This window comes from Silurus meridionalis, chromosome 15, assembly GCF_014805685.1.
Source record: "Silurus meridionalis isolate SWU-2019-XX chromosome 15, ASM1480568v1, whole genome shotgun sequence".
In the NCBI taxonomy this organism is placed as follows: Eukaryota; Metazoa; Chordata; class Actinopteri; order Siluriformes; family Siluridae; genus Silurus; species Silurus meridionalis.
In genome coordinates, this window is record NC_060898.1 from 13,569,502 (window position 1) to 13,594,407 (window position 24,906).

Here is a 24,906-nt window from a genome sequence, read left to right on the forward strand (position 1 = left end):
TCTTTTTTCCAGTCTTTAGCTGTGTGGTTTCAGCGCGTGTTTGTCCTTGATAGCCTCCGATTCTTGTTTTCTACAAGTATACATTTAGCTCTTTCTTGAAAAAAATTGCAACCTGCATGTTTAAGAATGAGAAAAAATATAAGCTGTTGAGGGAGTGACTGTTTCTAGCTGCTATATTGTAAGTGATAACTGAAACTAACTGGTTTTGCAGACATTCCACATCATGTAATTGATCCAAAAAACACACAAAAAATAAAAATTTAGGATGCTTTTTAAAAAATTCAATAAAAATTGTATTAAATCACTGTTGTGCATGTTGGTAAACCCCTTGTCATTATCTGTTAGGTAAATAATTACCATTTAAAACTTCTTTTCAGCTTGACCTCTGACTATTACATAGCACAGGTATTGAAGACTCCGTCTAAAAAGTAGATATTTCATAGCTGTAAAAGTCACAATATCAACAAATACACATTTGCCATGGTGAAATAAATGAAATATTACAATTAATCTTAATATCAAGTCAAATCAATTCCCTGTGAATCAAATGTTACTATAGAAACAATAACGTATCCAGACGTGATTTACAGCTGCACCACTATCAGAGAATAAAAAATGAATGAAACTCCATAATTCAATGGTGCTATATTATAAGTAGTTCTAACATCTCTGCCTGCAGTTCGGATAAAAGCATTAACTCTTTCATACACGCTTGAGCAAAGGGTGAAAGTGACTGCGCAAGCTCTGACAGGGCCACGACTCAGAGATCACTTCATTATGAAGCGACTTTTTCAGCCACATACTGTGTTAGTGAAAGGAAAAACATCAGTCAGTGTGAGGTTGAACAGTTGCAGACCGCTGGGCCTGTCCATGCTGACTGAACGGCACATGATTAAACACGCCATTGAACATTTATTATAATGAGGTACAGTAATGAAAACAGGGACAGTACAACATTTCCACTGCATTATTAATGCACCCAGAGAGCCACAGGAACATTTAACACAAATTATTGATCAGCTACTTGTTAACTACACAGATTAAACTCAGCATGAGAGGGTTTTTTTTATTCTGTAAGCAACACTGCCCCTATGAGCATAACACCTGTACTGCAGATGTCAAAATAATCAAATAAAACTTTTGTTTGAAAATTCAAACCCCAACTTTATCTTTTTATATCTTAAAATAAAAAGCTTGGGTAACAAGACAAAACATTTTTTGTTCCAAAAATTAAATACATATACAGCCAACAAGCAAATTCTCTATGGCTTTTTTTAACCTAATGTATCTAAGAACTAATGGAAAAATCAACAAGCAAAACATTTTTCTGCACATAAGCAGTTTACAAAACTACTTCCAAATCACTTTGAACATAGCAAAAGCCGAGACACTGTCAAAACAGAAAATGCCACTTCAGATTTATACATGCACTTTTACAGACATTTCTTTTCGATGTGATTTGGGGCTACAACTGTTTGTTAAAGAATCCTCTTCCCATGACAGGCAAAGAACAGAACCTGTTTTGAGCTACACCCCCCATGAAGGCGAACGGTTCTGTCTTTGCAGTGCTTGTCTGGCGTAGTGCACTTTCACTGATGGGTTCCAGTGGGGCAGAAAGCATAAGTCCCCTTCCTAAACTCGGCATAGAGGCCGTCTTCTTGTCTGGTACGCTTCCGTCTTCTAGTGTTGACGTTTCAGGAAAAGAGGGACACCTTTTTCCAGCATCCAGGCTGTAATCCAGAACCTCAGGCTGTTCCTGAATCTCTGAGTCTGGCTTTGAAATAGGCTTGATATTGTAGCGGTCCAGAAGTCCATCCTTGGTGATGTTGTAGTGGTCCACAGCCCTTTTCTGTCTCTCACGCTTGATTATGTCAATCTCACGCAGCTCGTGAGGGAGCTCCAGCCCGCTCTTGCCAATGTCCTCTGTGTGTATAGGATTTTCCTGACCGCTCTTTAGATAAGAGTCCACCAGACTGGTGTAGTCAGACATCAGAGCGTCCAAAAGTACAAGACGGAGAGGTTGCAGGTGGATCACAGACAAAGCCATGACTTTTAGGAGCGGAGCAGGGCAGGGACGGACATACCAGACTTGTTGGTCTTCCCTACAGAGCTGATCTTTGATGCTCAGAGAGGACAAGGGCATTTTTAAGTGATCGTTGATGACCTCTTGCAGCACACTCACCCGCGTGGGCAGGAATCCACCTGTCTCTGCGTAAAAGTGCATCACATCTGCAACCTGAGTATCAAACACGTTCAGAAGATTCACGCCAAACTGCGCACTCAGACACCCGGAGATCCTCCGGCAGTCGTGCATGACTTTCAGGATGTTCGTGCTCTCCAGAATGGTGGAAAGGCCATTTCTGAAAGCTCGGGCACCCAGCAACAAGATGTCAAAGAGGTACACGTTGTTTTTGGTTGCCACCTGCAGCCAGCAGAGCCTCTCGTTCTGAAATGCACCAACTCCATCCAGACCAAGCCCGATCACCTGCTGCTTCCGGATGTGCATCAGTGCAGGACCAAACTTCTCGTGGAACTCATCTACCACCACGTAGTTCACGGAGTGCTCTTCCTCCTCTATCACTCCATCATCAAACAGCGTACTTCTGTAGGGCTGAAACTCAGCCAGGCTCAGCTGGCCGACCTTGCCATGATCCTCGTCCTCCAGGGGGTCAGTGTTAGACGAGGGAGCAAACTCAACATTCTGAATTTCTTGTCCAAAGAAGAGTTTAGCTCCGCGAAACCGGCTGCCGCTCCGGATCTCAACCACGTCATCTAAGATGATGGTCTTGTTCAAATTAATGCGTTGAACGATGCCCTCAAATGTGCTTTCTTTTGTTATAAGTCGGATGCGTTTACTTTTAAATCTCTCCAAAAACTGATAGTCGTCCAAAGACACCATTTTAAAGCATGTATATATTTATTCTAAACATTTTCTGAACACGTTTGAGGTTCGGAGAACCGTTTATGGTATGTGTCGTAAAAAATGACGTAAATTTCCTACGAGCTTTATTGTTCTTGTTGACGTGAAGTTCTGTGTTTAACAGATTCGACTTTTACATTTATTTGCATAGAGATTAAAAAGAGAATAATAATTATTATTGTTATTATTAATATTAATAATACTAATAAAACGTTTTATGAGACACTTGAACATTACATTTACTTTTTTTTTTTTACCAAGAAAAACGAAAAGCATGGAAATTAACAAAGGAAAATATTGTTGAAGCAAAAACAAAAAAAAGGGAGTTCCAACTTCTAAATATTTTTTCTTTGACCAAACAAATATATAAATGAACAGATGTTGGTACAAAAACGCAATAAACCCTTAAACTTGTATTTTTATAAAAAAAAAAAATCCTTCCTTAGCTTTCCTTTCACTAAACATTTTGCCATCTCTCTCTCTTTCTTCACTTTTGTTTTCTTTCTGACCTTGAGGTCCAATTTACTCTAAGCAATCAATAGGATTTAGATGCAGTCCATGGTAGGCCATTCTATGGTAGATTCTCTCTCTCTCTCTCTCTCTCTCTCTCTCTCAGAGCTTGGAGGTATGCTTCAAGTTATTGTCTTGTTGCATGGTGAAGATGGTTCCAATTTGGCAGACACCATTATTCCTTAGCCCTTAACCTTATATAATGTATGAGCAGACATCTTTATGTCGTATAGTATATGTTGTGTGTGATAAAGATATAATTTATATATTTTACATGGTAGATATTTGAGTCTTTTGAGATGATAAAGCAGTAATAATGCCCTAAGAATTATTACAACATGCACAAAAATGATGGAAATATGTGAGATGATTGTCTGTGAGTGTCAATGTGCTGTCAGTGGCCAGTATGCTGATATTAAAGTGTGGGTGGTAGTGGAGACATGAGTGAAAGAGTGGGAATAGAAGCAATGACTAAATCACAGTTTATTCAGGATCATGACACCGCTAGGCTTCAAGCTGCTGGTTCTGAATTGAATGCTGTTGAATTGTCTGCTTTGTGGCAGTCTGGTAAACAGTCAGTGTGCTGGATGATTGCATTCTGTGGTTATTTTTAGAGCCTTCTTCAGACTTTGTGTATGTCCTTACGTGTAAGATGGCCTTGCAGTCACAAATGGAAAAGCTTCCAAACCAGACAGTCAGGCTACTTTTAAAGGTACATTTGTAGAAGTTGGTCCAGATGAAACAGGGAAGACCAAACTTTCTTTAGAAAGTAGAGCCACTGATAAGCAGATTTAATTACTGTCTTCAGGTAAAGCGACCAGGTCAACAGCATAACCACTGTACAAGGGAACAGTCATCTTCCTAAAGCCTCCTGTAGTCCACAATCATCTCCTTACTTTTGGTGATGTTATGGCCTATACAGTGATGAGACCTTTCTGTGCTTGGTGACAATTGTAATTGAATGAGGGAACAGGAAAGGAGTGAGAACACGTTCTTGTAGACCTCCTGTGTTCAGAGACAGTGTGGGGAAATATGGTCACAGATTCTCATCACCTGGGGCAGTGGTAGAATTGAGTCAAGTCTTATGTGGGGGTCCCCAGTTGTTGGGGTTGTGGAGGGTGGGGGGGTGGCTTCTTTCTGTCAGATTCAGCTATTTACAATGTAACAAAACATTGTGAAAGTGTTTAAGGACCTGTTTTTATTAGTTAAAACATCAAAAGGATGGCAAAGTATCAGGTGATGTCAGGGAAAGAATACATGTTAACTCGTAACTTGTCCACCTAGAACAGACCATAGTGCTCTGTCTGGTTTTGTCTGTGCTTGCCTTCCTGTATTGGTTGCAGTTGACAGCCGATGGCCATTTTTTGAGTGCAAACTCAAATATGTACTGGATTTTTGCCAAATTCTTTCCGCAAATATAGGCTACTAGCTTTAAATGAGGGTTGCTTTCGTCTGAGCACCCCTGCATAACCGGGCCTATTAATAATGAAAAATGTGTAATTTATGTTGAATACAAATCCCCTGGCATGGAGTAAATAAATATAGTAGAAAGACAGAAAGTGAAAATTACCCCTCAAAAAAGTCAGCAAGTTTTCTTTTCCAAAGTGGTGGTTTATTACTCTCTATTTCATAGCTGCTTCACATAGCAGCGCCAAACAAGCGGTAAATGAGATCACCCATATGGCGGCTTTTAGATGTGGGGGTGTTTGCATTTTACAGAGACATGACAACTATTTAATTAAACATCCTTATGTCACATAAATGATTGTAAATAAATAATTAATTTAATTTGCCATATCCTAACTGCTTGAATTTAATCAGATGTGTAATTCATATATTTTTTTACTAAAATAATCATTAAGTTTATAATGCAATTGCATAGATGAGTGCTCTGCCCTACATCCTTATGCTTTGCATTGTGTTTGGCTGGAAAGATAGTGTGAATATATAGACCAGATTTATAAATGCATCTTCACACTGTGGTTGAGAATAGACTCTTGGAGTAACAGCTGTTTATTACATTGCACAACACACACATACACACACATTTACAATTCCAAGAGCCAATTTACTTTAGCCAAGCCTATCTGGGATGCCAGAGAAAACTTACAAGGACACAGCTAGAACATACACAGAATCCATGCAACAATTCTGAAAGTTTATGAATAAACCAGGGACTGGTCAGAAAATGAAAAAAGAAAATGTGAAATGTAATAGCGTGAAATTCTGAAACAAAAACAATGAAACACAAATTTTGTTATGCAATATAAATATAATATAATAGCACAATTATAATTGCTAACACGAATTAATCAGTTTTTTAAATCTGTTTTAAAAAATCTGTAAATATCAACATATACATTAAAATATATACTAATAAAAAAATCACAAATATTTTAATAAATTAAAGCATATATTCGTGAAAGTTTATCATAGTATCTTATATATATATATATATATATATATATATATATATATATATATATATATATATATATATTTTTTTTTTTTTTTTTTATATATTAAATCATAGAAGCCACTACGTCCTACGTCCTCCAAAGCGACACAAATATTTGTATCAAATATAAATATAACATCACATTTCATATAATAAAATAAACAAAGTACAAGATGGTCAAATCTTTTAAATACATATATATATATATATATATATATATATATATATATATATATATATATATATATATATATATATATATATATATATATATTAAGTACGTTTGTTGAACGGAAGTTTATTCGCTGCAGCGGAAGTGACGTTACAAAGCAACCCCTCTTCAAAAACACTGTGGAGGTGAACGCGGTATTTTGGAATTGCGTTATAGTTCTATATACATTTCTTGTTAGGTGTGCCTATAGATATAGTTTAAAGATTTGTCTACATCAATATTTATATGATAAGATTTTATTTGGAGTAAGGGTAAGAGTGAGAGACTGTCGGTTAGCTGAGTTTGCTAACTGTAACGGTGTGCGCGCGTGCTTATTAGCTGAGAGAATTAGCAAGACTCGCGTGATGAATAGAGTTTTAGTTACACTGTCGGCGTGAGAATAACAGTTAAACATAAACGTGTTACTCTGTGCCTTATTTTATATTTATATAGCAAACCATAGTGAGCGGCTTTAGTGTATGGAGACGTGAAACTCGGCTAGCTGGCTAAATAAACGTGTTATTGACGGTTCCTCAGGTTATAGTGGACCTGTGCGGTGGCACGAGCGCCTTCATCTGCAGAGTGAACAGCGATGGCTGCGCCTGTTGCCATACAGCAGCCCAGCTATCTGCTGGTAAGATCATTTTAAAATCCAGCAACTCATGAAAACGCTTGATATTTTTATTCCGAATGTAAACACTTCCTGGAGTGTAATCTGTACTCAGTTCTTTTAGGTATGTGTGCAAGTTTGCATTGTTAACTTGTGATTTGTTCTTCAGCTTTCAGTTTTCTTGCTAATTACATCCACTGCCTTTACTCAGCCTGGATTTCTCAAACTTTATTTACCATTTTACAATTCAGTTTTGTTTATCCTTTACCCCAGAGGCGACTTATATAATTGGTTCCCCTGTTTAAAAAAATAAAGACAATATTCTGATAATAAATGTCTTCAAGTCAGATTGGTGATATGAAGAAGCAAATCTGGGACTGATTTCTTTCTAGTCCAGACTGTACATGCATGCAGGCAGTCAGTGGCAGTCATGTCAGGTGTTTACACAGAGTGACACACCCACTAGAGTAGATCTTTTAAGTTGATATTGGAGTGGCAGCTCAGTGCTTAAGATGTTGGACCTGTGATGGAAAGGTCATGAGTTCAAATCCCAGCTACTGCTGCCACTGCAGGGCTCTTGAGCAAGGTCCTTAACCTTCATCTGCTCAGCTGCATTAATGAGAATTGTAGGTCACTCTGGATAATGGCATCTGCCAAATGGCCAGCTAACCTGGCAGACAAAGATCTGTGTCTCCATTCTCAGTTTCTGTGTTTCTAGGTTGTGCGTTCCCAGGGTTCATTTTACTTGCAGGTGTGCACTCTCTCCCATCAAGTTTTTTATATATATAAAATCACAACCTTTGCCTGGAAAGTGGCGTACGCATGTTTTCAGACTCGTTTTGTGCGTACGCCACGTTTATAAATGAGACCCCTTGACAGGTAAACGCAGAAGAGGCTGCAGAATGAAAAACCGAGGAACGGAGAGAAAAACGGCGAGGGGCGAGGAGAAGATTCAGGCCAAAAAGCACAACAAAGTTTCCAAAGTTTGGAATCATTTCAACTAAAACGTGAAAACACCGTACAGTGAAAAGAAGTACTTCTGATCTGATTACTCGATCAATTGATGGGCTATTCTGTAGAATAAATATTATCATAGAGATTAGATTTTAGCTTTTGTATATTTGACATCTTAATCAGTCACCACTGCTTTATCCTGTCCCACTATGCACTGGAATTGCAACATCTATAACTAAGCGCATCTACGCATGTGGGCACTTTTGTTGATAAAGATTATTTTTTTATTTGGAACAGGCAAACCTCAAAGCAGACTGGAGCACTAAGCCACTACTTCAGCGGTGTCAGGAGCTGGTGAAAGTGATAGATGACTATCCTGCTAAGGTAGAGCACACACTTAATTTAGTGGAAATATTGAACTTGTTGGTGCTGTTGCACATTTACAAAATTAACCTTAATCATGCATTGTCAAATGACATTCAAGCTGCTATAGAAATTCTGTTACTGGACACTTTTATATACATTTGTTTAACGATTGATAAAGATGATCCTTTACAACAACAAGGACTAAAACCGGTGTGATGCTTTAATAGTAAAAGTATGCTTACTGGCAGAGTGCTGTGATTAAGAAGGGTAAAAAATTCTTTAGACAACCTTAAGGGGGTTGCCTTAAATTGTAGTTGTTTTTTGTTAATAAATTACATCAATTTGTTTGTTGTATTGTAGTTGCGTTTAATGTTAATTAGACAAAAGCACATCTAATCATGTGCTCAGGTCAGAATCCACAGCTACACCTTTAACTCTGCCTGTTACAAGAACGTTGTGTGACTGACTCAAAATTCTCATAAACAATATAAATACGAAAATCAGTGTATTAAAGTGACACTTTTTTCAAATCAGGAGCTTCACCTGGTCTTCCCATGGCTGGTTGAGAGTATCTTTGGCAGCCTAGATGGGGTCATTGTGGGTTGGAACCTGCAATTTGTGCACCCTCGCATGAATGAGTACAACATTGTTCTGGACTTTCTCGATCCATGGTTAGTTTTGCTTGTTATTCTTCCGTTTGTCCATATACAGCAAAACCACGTTGGACGAGCATAATTCGTTCTTAAAAATTGCTCGTACGTTTGAACAAATTTTCCCCATAAGAATGAATGTAAAAGCGATTTAATCCGTTCGAGATCTTATTCGAGCGCTCATTTCTGCATTTAAAAAATTTCACCACATTTCAGAAAAAGAACATCATACCAACAGTAAAATATGGTGGTGGTAGTGTGATGGTCTGGGGCTGTTTTGCTGCTTCAGGACCTGGAAGACGCTGTGATAAATGGAACCATGAATTTTGCTGTTTACCAAAAAATCCTGAAGGAGAATGTCCGGTTATCTGTTCTTGTCCTTAGCTAAAAAGAACTTGGGTTCTACATCAGGACAATGATCCAAAACACCAGCAAGCCCACCTCTGAATGGCTTAAGAAAAACAAAAGAAGACTTTGGAGTGGTCTAGTCAAAGTCCTGACCTGATTCCTATTGAGATGCTGTGGCATGACCTGAGTAGATTTAGGGTGCAAACACTTTTTCACACAGGGCCATGTAGTTTTGGTTTTTGTTTTCCTTCAATAATAATCTTCATTTATAAACTGCGTGTTTTGTTCACTTGTGTTATCTTTTACTAATATTTAAATTAGTTTGATGATCTGAAACATTAAAGTGTGACAAACATGCAAAAAAACAAGAAAGCACACCACTGTAGCTAAATGATGACCTAAATGATCCATTAAATGAAATTACTTGCCAGGTAATTATACACTATACTGGCAGAAGCATTTGGACACCTGACCATTGCACCCATATGTGCTTGTTGATGCTCCTATTCCAGATTTAGTCTTTTTGTTGTTATTATAAACTCCACACCTCTAGCAAAGATTTCTAATGGGCTGTGGGGATTTGTTCTTTCAGATATAAGTACATTAGTGAGGTCAAGCACCGATTTGCATGAGAGGGCCTGGGGCACAACTGGCATTTCAGTTTGTCCCAAAGGTGTTCATTTGGGTCATTGTCAGTGCTCTGTGCAGGTCACTCAAATTCTTCCCCTCCATCCTTGACTTATGTATGAGTGTAATTATGGCTAATCCCTGTGATAAAATTAGCTTGTTTTAACCTTTTAGTTTTTTTTCTTTGGTATTCAGTTATAAAAGGCTATATGGTTTATATTTTAACTTCACCGGCATTTATAAATAGACTCAAAATGTACCAATGCTTTTTTTTTTCCTTAGAAGCATTCACATGGAAGTGTTCTCATTTCATCATTCTGCTTGGACTGCCTTGTATGTATTTTTCATAACATTATAATGTGTGTACTGCAGTGGCCCCATGATGAAGCTGGTCTACAAGCTGCAAGCAGAGGACTACAAATATGAGATCCCCATCAGTTATTTGCCAGTAAGTAAAACAATTAGTTATGCAGTTTATCATAGCCTTTGGATGGATGTTCGGATGAAATTCTTTTTTCTTTTTATTTCTTCAGGGTCCTGTGAAGGCCTCTTTTCATGAGGGTGTTCTGCCTGACTGTGCCCTTTTTCACAATAAGTTACAATTCCCCATGTCCGACCTCATCATGCTCAGTATGTTTTAAAAAATGAAAAGTCTTGAAACATGAAATGTTGATGTCTGCTGCATCATCCAGTCTGATTTACAACTGCCACGTTTTGTTTCTTTCTTAGATCCTTTTGAATACTACATGTTCATCTTTGCTTACAGTCTTATTGCACCAAAGGTATGTGTACCTTTAGATTCTGTGTGAGAAATGTTCTCTGAATAGTGTTTCAGACTCTGTAGTTACTGCTTTCAAATTTGTGCATGTTTAATGAAACTCTTTTACATTCTTCTAAACAGTTTAAGAAGTCTAATGCTCACAGTTAACTCTGTGGTTCATGTGAAGACACTTTGAAGGAAAATGAAAAAGCATACAATTAAACGGTTGCATAAGAATGCACACCCCATCAACTTATATGTTGTTTAAGTGCATTTTAGTTCTGGATATAGCAGAGTAGTAAACAACCAATGTAAAAAAACAAATATTTTATTTCAATTTAAATCTGAAAATGATCAAAATCTGAAAGTTTGCTTACACACCTTAGTTGCTGCATGTGTGTAAGAAAATGTCCACAATCTCTTTAAAACAATGTTTTTTTACTACTACCAAACAGTCTCTTAATGGAAAATAGATACAACAAAACATGCATGCATACATTTACAGTAGTATATTGGCAGCACTACTACCGTAATAAACCTACTACAGAACTGTTATTACCACACACACACACACACACCCTACTGTAATTGCATTTAACCTGTCATTTATTTAGAACCTGCGGCCCATTATAAAGGGTTCACATTATGTTTATACAAATGCAACAAGGATACTGTTAGTTTTTTCTTTTAGCACCCAATACCCTCACCCACCCTGAACACAAATCTTATTTTATTAATTATACAAATAAGTGTGAGCATTTGTTTTTCTACAAAAATATTTGAAAACTATTTTCAGAACTATCCTCCTGGACAGCGTGGCAGCTGTTCAGACAGTGCTTACTTTGTGCTTGTTGATGCCTACCTCAAGCACTTCTTGCCCACAGAGGGAAATGTGCCCCCATCTCCTTTCTCTGATCCAAGGGGCTCTGTTGCCTCTCCAGCTCCACGGTATTTTCCTTTCACATACCTATTTTTCTTTCATATTTAATTTTATTGTTTATAATTATTTTAAAAAAATGCAATTCTGGAACTAATAATCACAATTATATATATTTATAGATAGCTGTAGATGTTTACTTTCATGACAATTGTCAATAAATCGCTGTTTTTATATATATATAGTAGAGCAGTTGATATAGATATTTTTAATAATCTAGTATTCTACTGATTATACCAACAATTATTCGGATAAGACATACTTTTTCTTTAATAAAGAGCAATACTGTGTGTGTGTGTGTGTGTGTGTGTGTGTGTGTGTGTGTTAATATATAAAACAGTAATATTTAATTAAATTTAACAAATGTATAACAGATCAATCAGTATTATACCTGTGTCTATGGATGTATCATGTTTGTAGGTTGATGCTTTGTTTTCTGTTTTTACAGAATAAGAATCTAAAATAAAAAATAATCTTTTGAAATATGAATTGTGTTCTCCTGCCAATTTAAAAACAAGAATCAGCAAATCTTTGATTTCTCTCTGCCCCAGGTCTCCTAGTGTACCTTATGTTGGCTATGGCATCCACAGCAGCAGCCTGCTAAAGCGACACATATCCCATCAGCCCTCAGTCAACGCTGACCCTGCTGCTCAGGAGATCTGGAGATCTGAAACCCTCCTACAGGTGAAAATGTTACACACATCTGCCCAAACTCTAACACTCCAATAGTTTAATCATGTTTTAGTGAACCATGTTCAGTCATGAGTGAAATCAAGTCAACTTCAGTTTTGCTTGAATTAGCTGAGACATGTTTGCTTCCTTTGCATTCTGCAGCAACAAGCCTAATATATCTAACAAGTACACTGTAAGCAAAATTAATAGGCAAGGAAGTATTTTGACAAAATCACAAATTTTATGCATATTTTCCAACGCATACATATGACCAACGCACAATTTTCAGCTAAATCTTTTTTTTTTCCACGTATTTTGACTGAGGAAAAGAATCTGGCTGATAATTATGCACATCTTGACAACCGTTGATCTCCTTAGGCCACGCTCTCCCTCATTGCGCAAATACTCATCACCCGATATGCTTAAAGCCAATAAGCATTCAAATTTTACAAAGCAAAATACGTGGAAAAAAAAGATTTAGCTGAAAATTGTAAATAGTCTTTCAGAGGGATGCAGCACTCTTGAAATTGCTGAGATATCGGGGTGTAATCACCATACAATTGTTTTGTTGTAGTAAAAAAATAGTCAACAGGGTCACAAGTAACGTGTTAAGAAAAAAAGATGCAGATTAACTGCCAAAGATTTGAGAAGAATCATCCTCCAGTGCTGTCATATTCCACAACTGCAAGCTGCATGGAGTGCCCAGAAGTACAAAGTGTTCAGTGCTTAGTGCTTAGAGACATGGCCAGGGTAGGGAAAGCTGAAACCTGTCCACCACAGAACAAGACACATGAGTTGAAACATCAAGGCTGGGCCAAGAAATATTTGAAGATGGATTTTTCAAAGGTTCTATGGACTGATGAGATGAGAGTGAATCCTGATGGACTAGATGGGAGAATGTGACTGGATCAGTAACAGACACACAGCTCAGACTCAGATGCCAGCAAGGTGCTGATGGGGTACTGGTATGGTCTGGTATTGTTAAAGACGAGCTAGTTGGACTTTCTTGGGTTGAAGATGGACTCAAAATCAACTCCTAGAACTACTGCCAGTTAAGAAGACACTTTGTTCAACAGACACAGATATTCTCCTAAGACAGCCAAAACATCACTTTTACTTTCTTAAATATTCCGGTTTAAGGCTTGTTAAAACTGATGGATTGACCAAGAATACAATAATTAATTACAATAATAACATTAATCCTCGAAAATACAGCTTCCCTAATAATTGTGTACACAGCGTGTTACAGGTCTAATTCATCACCCACTTGTCTTACAGACATAGTCTCTTAATAATCAGAAAGGTCATTTGAATTTTTGAATTACTATATTTTTATATGGTAAAAAAATAAAGTAAGCACCAATACGTTTAGTGTTTTACTGCTACAGCAAACTATATTGTTTTTACCATTAAATGTTGTAACATTACAATTAGTTTTCCCTGCAACTAAAGTAAGATTCTGTTCCAGTATGATGGTGCCCATATGGATATTTTATCAAGGTTTATTCAGAAGAACTTGAGTTTCCAGCACAGATCCCTGATTGAACAGCTTTGGGATGAACTGGAACGTCCACTGTGTGCTTATAATGTACTACCCCAAAGGCCGTGCCGGTTGCCATGGGTTTAAAGAGGCACATTTACATCTTAAATGGGAGCATTCTGTTCTAACCAGCCAACCCGCAAATTGTTTTGGTGTATGGTGGAGAATCTGGAAGAAACCAACATGGACACAAAGAGACTATTTACTGGGTCAACCAGTGTACCTTGAAGCTGCGAGGCAGCACTTTTACTTGCTTCATCACTGTGCTGTTGTGTTAAATTAAGTCGTGAAGCTAAAATCTGGTCCACTGAAATCCTTTTTTTTGAGCTTTGTTCTTGTTTGGCTCTAGGTATTTGTGGAAATGTGGCTCCATCACTACTCGCTGGAGGTGTACCAGAAGTTGCAGTCTCCTCAGGTGAAGGTAATAGCAAAGCATGGGTTTCCTCTTCACCCCTCTTTCTCCACCGCATGGCTGATCGGCTGAATGCCTCCACCCCACAGCCGTGCTTCATGCGAGGGGGCGGGTCGCTGCACGAGTCCCTCACACACTGTTTACTCCACTGCAGTCAGCTGTCAGCCTGTTTATGCAAATTATTAGGTGATTTAGGTGACTTTGTGGTTGTGTTTAGCATTTTATATTTTCACTTTCTAGTTTTTGCCAATGATTTTTAGTTTATTTTTTGCTTGTAGCTCAGCCGGATTACTTTAAAATGGACAGGACTAAGCAATGGATTACATAGTTAACTTTGAGTTCTATGGCATGTGGTTTTGGGAGTACAGCCTTTATTTAAATGTATTTAATTTAAGCATGGTGTCTGGTGTCTGCTTTGTCTTTTGGCTGTGAGCTTTTTTACCTCTTTGGATTCAGAGCTGCTATGGTTGCTGATATATCATGTTGTAAGTCTGCTATTAAAATCACCAAAATTAGCATGCTTCCATTCAGCCCAAAGCACTCTACAGCAATACATGCAGTTTACTACATACCACAGATCTATGGGTAATACACCGTAGATATTGCATTGGATGAACGCTTTTTATGTAGGAAATGTGACATAGCAACTGCCTTCATTATCATCTGTCTAAAAAAAAATAAGCAAGATGCAGTATTTCCTTTTCCTTTCTGTTATATGTAATTTTTAATATTGAACACACCTACTGGATTTGTTCTCATAACAAACAAAAGCTAAATCTGCAGCATTTATTTGTTTTTTTTCTCATGAATTTGTCTCGGTTGAATTTCTTTTGGATGTTGAAGTTGCTGTGTGTGAAGGAAATCAGCATCTTGTCAATTTCATTGCATTGTGGTCAAAATTGTTTTGTTCTGTTCTTTCTTTTCCATTTTTGTTCACTCTCATTTCGGTTCTTACTTTGTCCAACACTATTATTTCCTTCCTTGGATGGCATTCTCTCCCTTTTTCTTTCTCTTGTCATTTTCACCTTCCTCCTCATTTCCTCTCTTCTTTCTTCCCCCTCCTCTCCGTTGTGTGTTCCTCCTCCCCAATTTGTGATGGGTCCTTCAGCTGGCGTTGCTGCAGTACCGTCTCAATATGTCCAGCATGCTGTGCCAGCCCCCGGCCCCACCAGGCTCTGGGACCTTCCACACATACCAAGTACTTTTACCTTTTCATTCAGGCTTCCTGGAGGTAAATCTAAGGGATTTTTTTCCACTGCATTTAACCACCAATACCAGTCAAGTGCTACACCGAATTATTTTTCCATTATTGTTTTGGAATCTTTTAAAAACACAACAAAACAAAAAAAAACACATAAAGGCTCTCAAAACTGTGGAAATGTGTGCTACTTTTGTTGGCAGGTCTATCATGTTATCATGTGAGTTCTGGAAGCTCAGTGGAAACATAGTTATGCATACTGTGACACAACCCATACATGTAGCAATTAAATAAAATTCTTGATTAGTTATGCAGTAATAGTAGTGTAATAATTATCCATATTTATTTATTTGTTAATAGAAATACCTTATGCTTGTTTGATCTACTGATAATTTTTATATATATATATATATATATATATATATATATATATATATATATATATATATATATAAATATTGAATACACAAACACTTTTAATTGTTTTATTATTTTTTTAAATACCTTTTCCATTGACCCCTGTATTGGGCTGGTGCTTGTTTTGGGAAGTGCAGTGGAAAAACCTCTTTAGTGAGCAGAAAGCTCTGGGATCCTGGCAGAAGAGTGTGGGGTAGTGTTCTACTAGTCCATAAGGAACAGTTTAAGTATATTAGCATATGGTTGCTGTGTAGGTGTGCAGTGAGAAATCTTGACCAAGGTGTCACATGGAAGAACATACGTTTCTGGTAGCTTGTTTCTCTCTTTAAAGAGCATGCTCATTTTATTTACATTGTGGTGGTTTTAACACACCTTATGTATTGTCATTTGTGTTCACTGTTTCCTCTGATTGTGTGTACAAACAAAACTACACTGTTTAACATGTTCATATTTTGGTAGTGCAAATGAGTGTTCTGGTGATACAGTATAGTGAGCTGATGTGTGTGTGTGTGTGTGTGTGTGTGTGTGTGTGTGTGTGTGTGTGTGTGTGTGTGTGTGTGTGTGTGTGTGTGTGTGTGTGTGTGGTGGTACCAACTTAGGAACCCTTCAGCCCGACAGAGGAACACGTTCTGGTGGTGCGTCTGCTTGTCAAACACCTGCATGCTTTCTCCAACAGTCTCAAGCAGGAGCCGGCCTCATCCTCCCCCTCCACACACACACATGCCAGCCCTCTCGAGGAGTTCAAGAGGTGAATTTTACAACCATCTTCCACAAACCAAGCAGCACCAGCAAATATTACAGAATATCAGAGTCCTGACCTCAAAAACACTGAACACTTTTGGGGTGATTACGAACCTAAACCAGATTCTGCACCAGACCTTCTGATCATACATCAGTAGACTAACTGCATTCATGATCTTGTAGCTAAATGAATGAATCCCCACATCTCTAAAATATAAGTGAAATTCTGTCCAGAAAAGTGATTAGTCACTAAATCTTTAATGTACTATTAAAAATAATAAATAAATAAAAGCACTATAAGGGTGTGATGGTCAGGTATCCACAAACGTTTGACATCATTGCATTCAGTTTATACAGTTTTAATAAATTTTTTTTTTTTTTTGTAAGGCAAAGGTTATATATTCTCAGTTGTGAGCTTTAGCTGAACACACTTTTCTCTCTTGGCTGCAGCCCAGAGGTTCATGTACTTGCTGGGGTTCCTTTACTGCTTTTTTCATCATCATCCTTTTTTTTTTTTTCCCTCAGGGTTGTAATGCAGAGGTTTGTTCAGCAGAAGCTGTACGTCTTTCTGCAGCACTGTTTTGGTCATTGGCCTCTCGATGCCTCATTCAGAGCAGTAGGCATTTTTATCATTTGATACTGTGTGTGTGTGTGTGTGTGTGGTGTGCTTCAATTTTTATGAAATGTTTTACAGTACATGGATTAGTGAAGATAAATGTAAAAAAAAAAAGTCATCCAGTTTATATGACCAGGATCTTACTTGGACTAAATAGGGTTTGAGTGGAGTGTAAACTGAGACTGTGAGCTTTTGTTACTTGTTAGCCAGATTAGCCTCATAACTGCATTGCACAAAAAAAAAGTGAGCCCCATGTGTTTGCTAATTGATTTTTGGTACAGCAGATGACATTAAATTGTGAAAAGAAATCATCAAATATTTTGCACTTTATTTATAATTTTCATCACTTTTCTGTTTTTTTTTCTTCAGGTGTTAGAAACATGGTTGAGTTATATCCAACCCTGGAGGTATACAGAAGAGAAAAACATTCCGATGGCAGAGGCTCAGAATCGAACATTACCTGATAAGTGGTAATTTTTTACTCATGAACACCTCAATGTTTAATCGTCCTTCTACTTAATTTGAATATTTTTGCTTCTTGCGTCTTTGGCTTAACCAGTTCTTTTCTTTTCCAGGGCTTTCTTTGTACAGGATAATCTCTTGATGTACACAAAGCTCTTTCAGGGTTTCCTTAATCGGGCTTTACGCACAGACCTCGTCAATGCCAAAAATGCGCTGATGGTATTCAGGGTTGCCAAAGTTTTTGCACAACCAAATCTACCAGAGATGATTCAAAAAGGTACACATCATGATTTTATTAGGATTGTTTCATTTCATACATATGATTGAACCAAGATATAATTCAGCACAAATTTTTTAAGTACAGGTTTTACTATTCTCCATATTAAAAAAAAGCACATGTTCTGTATCTAAACTAAATATTAAAAAAATATTGAATGCCAAATTGTACTGTCAATTCACATCTTGTGTCTGCCAAAAAATGTTGTTTATTATTTTTAGAATTTTTCACTTGGTATAAATTTGTAACATCAGTGTTCCTTTAATTAGTTCTTTAATTGACGTATTTTTAGTCATTTTTTAGACTTTACTTCTATTTAGGACTGGTTAGCTATACTGCCCATTTTGCATTTAGGAGAACAACTGTTCCTCGAACCCGAGCACGTCCTCCACCACCGACAGGCGCGTGTCTTCCTCTCCCCTACACACGGTGGTAGCTTCCTGTCCTCCCGACAGCCTGCAGGGACAGACTCCGTCTTTAAAGTCAAGAGTCATGTCTACAGTCTGGAGGGGCAAGACTGTCAGTACAAGCAGATGTTCGGCAGTGAGCTGCGTGGAGTGGTGAGTGTAATAACACTGCCATCATGTCAATAACTATGCCATCATTGATTTATTATTTTCATAATGCTGTCTTTTGCTTATTATTTATAATACATCAATAAAAAGCTTAAAGAAATAGTTCAGCTTTTTCCCTGCCCCCTGTATCTTTAATGATATGTATGATTACAACAGACAGAAATGACGTTTGTTTGTACTGAGAAATTTATGCTGACGGGAGAGACTCCTCCCAAATTAGTTAAATGAAGGTCTCGTCACAGTAAACATCACAATATTAACTATTTCTGTTCTAAAACATTAATCAACACTTTTTAAACAATTAGATATAAGAATTAAACAATGCTATGGGGTTAAGGTAGATAATGTAATGTATAGTATAGGTCAACCGATGTGGGTTTTTCTCTGGCCGAAGCTGATATTTAGAAATCGGGGCAGCCGATATGTTTGAGGGGAGGAAAGAAAATCGGCCAATCTCATAAAATTTTGTAAAAAAAATTTAAACAGTTAATTAATAAGATTTGCTACAGAAAAATGCTTAAACTATAAATTTTTAACAACACAAGCCTCTCCAAGTCCCCATGACTAACTGTAGCTTAAACTACAGCTGTTTAAAGCTCGATAACAACAGTTAGAAAAAGTTAGTCACATTCTCTGTCTAAATATTATTCTCATTCTCTATTCAAAAGTAGCATGATATGAAATATAGACAAGATTTAGTACGGAGGATAAAAACTTGAAACAATGTTGACTTCACGTCAGCTGTTTTTCTGCCGTTTCCGTATGTTGAATCAGTGGCGGAGAAAGAGAATGGGGAGAGAGTGAACTCCGATTGGCTATTTTGCTTAGCGAATGAGCACACGAGAGAAAAACGGAACACGCTTGTTGTCATTCTTGCTCTTATCTTTGTAACTTAGCAGACACTATTAATAAAAAAGCTACACGAATCCGTTAGTAATGATCACGGTAGGTGTAAACATCCCTGTTTGGATGCCGAATGCACACTACTGCCACCTGCTGGTATTGAAGAGTTATGTTCCCTCACGCAAGCGCAGAACATACAAGCACAGTCATTCGTGATAATTTCGATTTAATAAAAAGTGCCTAATGTGTACTCTAATGTATAGCTTCTGAAGCACTGTGCACATATAGTCCCAACATAAAATTCTGTTTCTGGACAACTTCTAGGTGTTGAAGTTGGTGCAAATCATCATGCAGGCCCGACAGACAGCGAAGCGGATCTCTGATCAGTCTGCTGAAGTGGCAGCTAACAGCTCATTCCTGTCATGGTTCAGCACAAGCTTCTCAGACACTAACTCCACCTTTCATGGAACAGAGGCAGAAGACATGGGAGAGTGCTTTAAAAAGACTCATGAATTTCTGGACAAGGCCCTGGATTACCTGTGCCTGATATTTCGGGTCAGTCTCCATAGTTATATAATAGTCTTGTATGTGTTATAAAGGAAGGGTGCAAATTCAAAATCTGTTCTTTAAAGTTTATTCATTGATGCTTCTCCCACACCTACTTTTTTTAGTATTATCAAAAACAAAGCAGCAGCACCATGAGATTTTGTATTATGGTAATGGGTAATGTTATGCATTAATTAACATGAAATTAATTTTAGCAAATTATGTTGCACATATCTACCATTAAGACACTGTCTGTCTGTCTGTCTTAAATCTCAAATGGCTGCCTGCCACGTCTTTGTTAAACACGCTTCCTAGAATAGGAAGAACATGAGTATCAAATATGTTAGAGCAAAACACTATGTATACCTGCACTTCAGTTTCTGTTTTATAAAAGAGATCTGTGAAAGGGCTTGATTTTGATTTTAGTCTGCAATGTTTATCTCTGTAGTTGAATGCAGGACAGCGGACTCAGCTGATGGCGAATGTGAACTCGGCAGATGACGACAGCGATTCGAAACAGCTGCCGCATTGCATCCAGAGTGAAAACGGTCCTGTGCTCACAGATCTTGGTAGGATGCAGGTACGGACGCTTTTACTCATTTACTTTAAGGCATTTGGCAGGCGTCCTTATCGAGAGCGACTTACCTTTGTCATTTTATACAACTGAGTAGTATAGTGTCGACTTGGTGGTTTTTGGGAATATGAATTCACTTTTTATTTTTTATTTTATTAGACGTCAACTTAACCACTGACCTACCACTTTCTCATCATCATCATTAGAAAGTATAAAATTGTAGCGTCAGAATAGTTGCACTAGAAGATTACCTGAGACACTTTATATCGGTCTGATTATATAGTTTTGCTTCAATAGTTTGGACAAAGAATCAGAATACATTGAAACTTTCATGAATACAGTTCATGACTATTTGGGTCTACCACTGGTCAGTAAAGTGAATATAGGATGATTATTGGTACTAAATCTAGTTACAGAACCTGTGTGCTTAACTAGCTAATGTACTTTTGACCAAAGTTAACAGCTATTTGCAGTGGCTGTGTTTTTAAGCCACAGCTAATGTTGTATTGTCACACAATTTTGTGTCTTTTAGAATAAAAGTAGTTTCATCAGTACTGTTAAAGGGTAATTCTATAACTTCTGCATAAAATGGCATCTGGATTGTACAGTCTCGAAAGCATAGACAGCCTTTTAACTTGTTATAGGTATCATTTAAAACCTCTAAACTCCATCATTTGTATCTCTGTTTCTGATGTTTGTTGGATTAAAAACCTGCTAGATTTGTTTTATTTTGCCTTAGATCATCAATGGCCTCCGACGATTTGAGATTGAGTATCAGGGGGATCCAGAACTTCAGCCAATAAGGAGTTACGAAAATGCTTTTCTGGTTCGGCTGCTGTTCCAGCTTTCATCGTTCATCAACGAGCGGGTAAAATTAGATTTTGCAGTAACTCAGCTGATGCTTGTAATGTGTAAAGCTTCTGGTAGATCCCTGCGTGGTACTGTGTTCTTAATCCCGCCTGCTTCCGCAAAATTTCCGACATAAAATTCCGAGTCCCGTGTGTGTCCCGCTTCCCAAACATTGTCACTGCTTATAAAGATTGTGTAAAAAATTTACACAAACATTAAGGCTATGATTAATTATAACAGAATAATATCAGACATAAATCTTTAAATTGATAGTAAAGTAAAGCAATGCTACGGTAAAGATTTTTTTTCTTTTGTTAGCTTTAAAAAAAACAAACATTACACCTAGCGGGCTGGCGGGACTCACGCTGTTTGTTCTAGCACCCATGGCAAAGGTAAAACGACCCACTCCCAATCCAGCCCTCTAGCTCCTGTCAGTCAACTAGACAGCGCGTGTATTTAAATGCATGGGAATAGAAATGTGTATAATGCTTTAGCATATACATTACTATATACATTTAACTACAGTAGCATTTTTTTTTTTTTGGTTGATATTTTACTTTATTTTAGTAGTTTGCCGTATATTACATTTTTGCAAGATTACAGATCCATATGAACATCTACCATATTAAACTTTTGTTTCTTTTTACTAAATACACTCATTAGGATACTTCATTACAGTGTAACCAGGGGTCACCAGCCTTTTTGAAACTGAGAGCCACTTCTTGGGTACCATTAATGTGAAGGGCTACCAGTTTGATACACACAGTTTTCAGTTTGATCTGAAATAACAAATTTGCTCAATTTACCTTTTATTATGTTATTATTAATAATTAATCATATTCATCTATGTGAAGACACTGATCATGCTAATGATTTCTCATAATAAGTATCAACAATGATTTAACAAAGTAGGAAACAGCTATTTTTAGACCCCTGGTGTAGACCCTACATAGTACACTAAATGATTAGAGTTCGACCAATGTGGGTTTTTTTCTGACTGATGCCGATAATTAGAAATGAGGGCAACTGATATATGATGCTCATTTTTTTTGCTGATATGTTTGGCTGATTTTTTTTTTTTCTTCCCTCTCTTTATCTAATAATTAATAAGATGTGATACAGAAAATTGCTTAAATTTAAATTGTCCCGATCAATCGACCTCTATTCTATGGTTCCAAGCTACGTTTCCAATTTATTTTGCTCCCACTTTCCGCTCCAGAACCTTCAGATTTTTCCAATTGGCAGCTTTTAACACGTTTACAATCAGAGTCTGTTTGTTCAGGTGTTTGTCTTGTTACTGATTATCTTTACGTTTTGCTGCATATTGTTTTTATTTAAGCAGATTTTGACATTGTATTTTTATATTTAGATTTCATCATTGGTTTTCAGATGGTGTTTTTTATATTATCCAGCATTGACTTTATACAAATTTGATTATTTTTGTAGCACTTTTAAATGTGGTATAAAAATAAAGCTGATTTGAATTGTTATTTGACCTGCAGTTTGGAGGCAACATGGAGGCGCTGTGCTCACGACAGGACATCCTGGGGCGCATGAGTCGACACTACCTGAGCATGTCACCAGCGCCTGAGCAACGACGGAAGAGTCCGGCTCCGCGTCAGACGAGAGGTCGAGTGCAGAGGCCACGGCTCAGTCTGCGACCCTTCGCCAGCTATCGTACACTGCTCATGCTGCTGCTGCTCTACGTACTGTTTGCTCTGTTCTCCTTCAACCTTCTGTCCAGCACTGGGCTCATCCTTATTATCAGCCTTCTGTATGAACTACTACTGTTCCTGTTTGCTGATAAACTCAAAACTCACTGAATCATCAGTAAAGGCTTTTTTATTATTATTGTTATTATTATTTATGATAATACTCACCCTAGTGGGTTTCTTAATTCTGATATAAACATGACTGGTGTGAGATTGACCACTGACTGTTCAATGCCTTGTTCAAGCTTAAGAATTACAAAAGTTAACAATCCAATGTCTGCATTGTGCCAATTGTCTCCAAGCGAGGACCATGTTTCTGGTATCTGGGTATTTCTTCTTTCGGCAGCAACGCCAATGTAGCTAACAAGCAATAGCAGTTGTGTGATTTTTGACATTCAGATTTAAATATAAGCACTGATGTAATTTTACTTGTAAACTATATAATAGCTCTTGGTGTAAATGGCCATTGTGGACATTTTATTGTCCATAAGCATTTTGTCAGCCTTGTACTTTTATATTACAATTAAAACATAGTATCTGAACAATGATTGGAGTGACATCGTAATCATAGACACAGCTGCCTTTTTGAGTATTTATACACATCTAAAGCCAAAATCCAAGTGTTGCTTTTAATAAAAAACTTATCTTTCGGTAATTTCAGTAGGGTGGTCTTTTATTCATTCAGTTGCACAGTGACTGCGGTTTGGATGCAATTAGTTTTTATTTAATCATTCTGCAATGTGTAGCCTATGCTCTCTCTCTCTACTGATAATACAGCACAATTCAGCAGAACTCTCTCTGCCAGCTGTATGGCATCAGCACATTCTGCAGGTCTACAGGAATTTATTGATAAGCAATTAAACGCACTGCCGATTTTTTGTTTTGCCTCTGATGTAACCCTAGTGTAGTTTCTCTCATCTCCCTGTGTAGCTGGTTGGTTGCAGCTGATCCAGAATGCAGATCTAAGACTTGTTTTCTTTCCAAATTCTCTCACGTCACACTAATACTGCGTTCTCATTCTGCCCGCTTTCTGTAGCTGCTGCGTCAGATTTTAAACCACAAAGCTAAAATCAGACCCCCACCTATCAGATGAACTTTTCACACCAGATTCCATGCTAGCACAGCTCGACTTGACTCGCCGTCCATCAAGGTAAAAGGAAGTTGTGCATTAAAACTCTTGGCACCTACTGTAGGTGGTGGAATCAAGGTTCTGTGGCTGCCTGAATTGCTGATTCTGTCTTCAGATGATGTCTAAAGATCCACAGCATGCATTAAATGAGCATTAGAACCCCAGATTTGTAGATATTTTGCTGCCATAATTATCTGTACCATTTTCTCTTTATCAAGGCTTTAGCTTTGAAACTGACATATTTGTATTAGTGCAAGTGCAATTGTAATGTCATTTTTTTTTTTTTGTAAGTCATTAGAGAAGTGTAAATACTCATTAATAACAAAGTTAACAATATTTATGTAAGTATTATGTGGAGTCGTGAAATGAAAACTTTATGAAAACATGCCACTACTGATTAGATTAGACTAAATTCTATCATTATAGTACAAAATTAATTAGTTTGCAACTAATCAGGAGTGCATAATAAATATAATATATACATAATCTATAAGGTGCATGTATGACGTAGAGTGCAAATACAGATGCGCACTTTTCAACGAAAAAAAAAAGTATTGTGCAAAGAGTCAAAGTAGACAAGTATTTATAAGACAAGTAACATGGGATTGCAAATGACGTGCAAACCGCATTAATGAGGTAAAGTGCGGGCTTTTGTTTGTGTGTGTGGCACATGGGTCAGAGTGGAGTTCATTGTTCAGATTGATTTGGGGTTATAATTGTTCATCTTTATTATAATTACAATCTCAGCATCTTACATTCACCGCTAAAAATGGTTATATGAGCTATGGCCTCATTTTGTTTCTAGTTTCTCTGAGAACCATGGTGTGGGCAGATCATTATTTCCCCACAGACGGCAGAGAACCGGCACACAGGCAACTATAGAAGAATGTGACCCAATATTTCATACAATTCTCATTTTTACTAGTTAACTGTGAGAAAGTGCTGAGCCTGGATCAGGGAAAAAAAGAGGTCAGATATTCTATATCCCCTGC

General features: G+C 37.4%; 2 protein-coding genes across 8 annotated transcripts; one reads left to right on the top strand and one right to left on the bottom strand.

The window, feature by feature from the left end:
* Positions 1-266: 266 nt before the first annotated feature.
* Positions 267-3,065, bottom strand: exd1 (exonuclease 3'-5' domain containing 1). Its single transcript, XM_046868019.1, has one exon. The coding sequence runs from the start codon at positions 2,897-2,899 to the stop codon at positions 1,466-1,468; it is 1,434 nt and encodes a 477-aa protein (XP_046723975.1). The 5' UTR covers positions 2,900-3,065; the 3' UTR covers positions 267-1,465.
* A 3,114-nt stretch (positions 3,066-6,179) lies between these two features.
* On the top strand, positions 6,180-23,440 carry smpd4 (sphingomyelin phosphodiesterase 4). 7 transcript variants are annotated; one of them, XM_046868043.1, is made up of 20 exons: positions 6,180-6,245; positions 6,637-6,733; positions 7,961-8,047; positions 8,564-8,700; positions 10,027-10,102; positions 10,188-10,284; positions 10,384-10,436; positions 11,211-11,362; positions 11,903-12,035; positions 13,913-13,984; positions 15,084-15,173; positions 16,190-16,338; positions 16,857-16,947; positions 17,317-17,417; positions 17,523-17,686; positions 18,041-18,246; positions 19,429-19,659; positions 20,099-20,230; positions 20,964-21,092; positions 22,576-23,440. In XM_046868043.1, the coding sequence occupies exons 2-20, from the start codon at positions 6,692-6,694 to the stop codon at positions 22,894-22,896; spliced, it is 2,463 nt and encodes an 820-aa protein (XP_046723999.1). In that variant the 5' UTR covers positions 6,180-6,245; positions 6,637-6,691; the 3' UTR covers positions 22,897-23,440. The 7 variants fall into 7 exon arrangements, with proteins under 7 accessions (XP_046723999.1, XP_046723998.1, XP_046724002.1 ...); XM_046868042.1 differs by having other exon boundaries at positions 6,200-6,348; XM_046868046.1 differs by having other exon boundaries at positions 6,200-6,348; positions 13,913-13,978.
* The last annotated feature ends 1,466 nt before the right edge of the window (positions 23,441-24,906 follow it).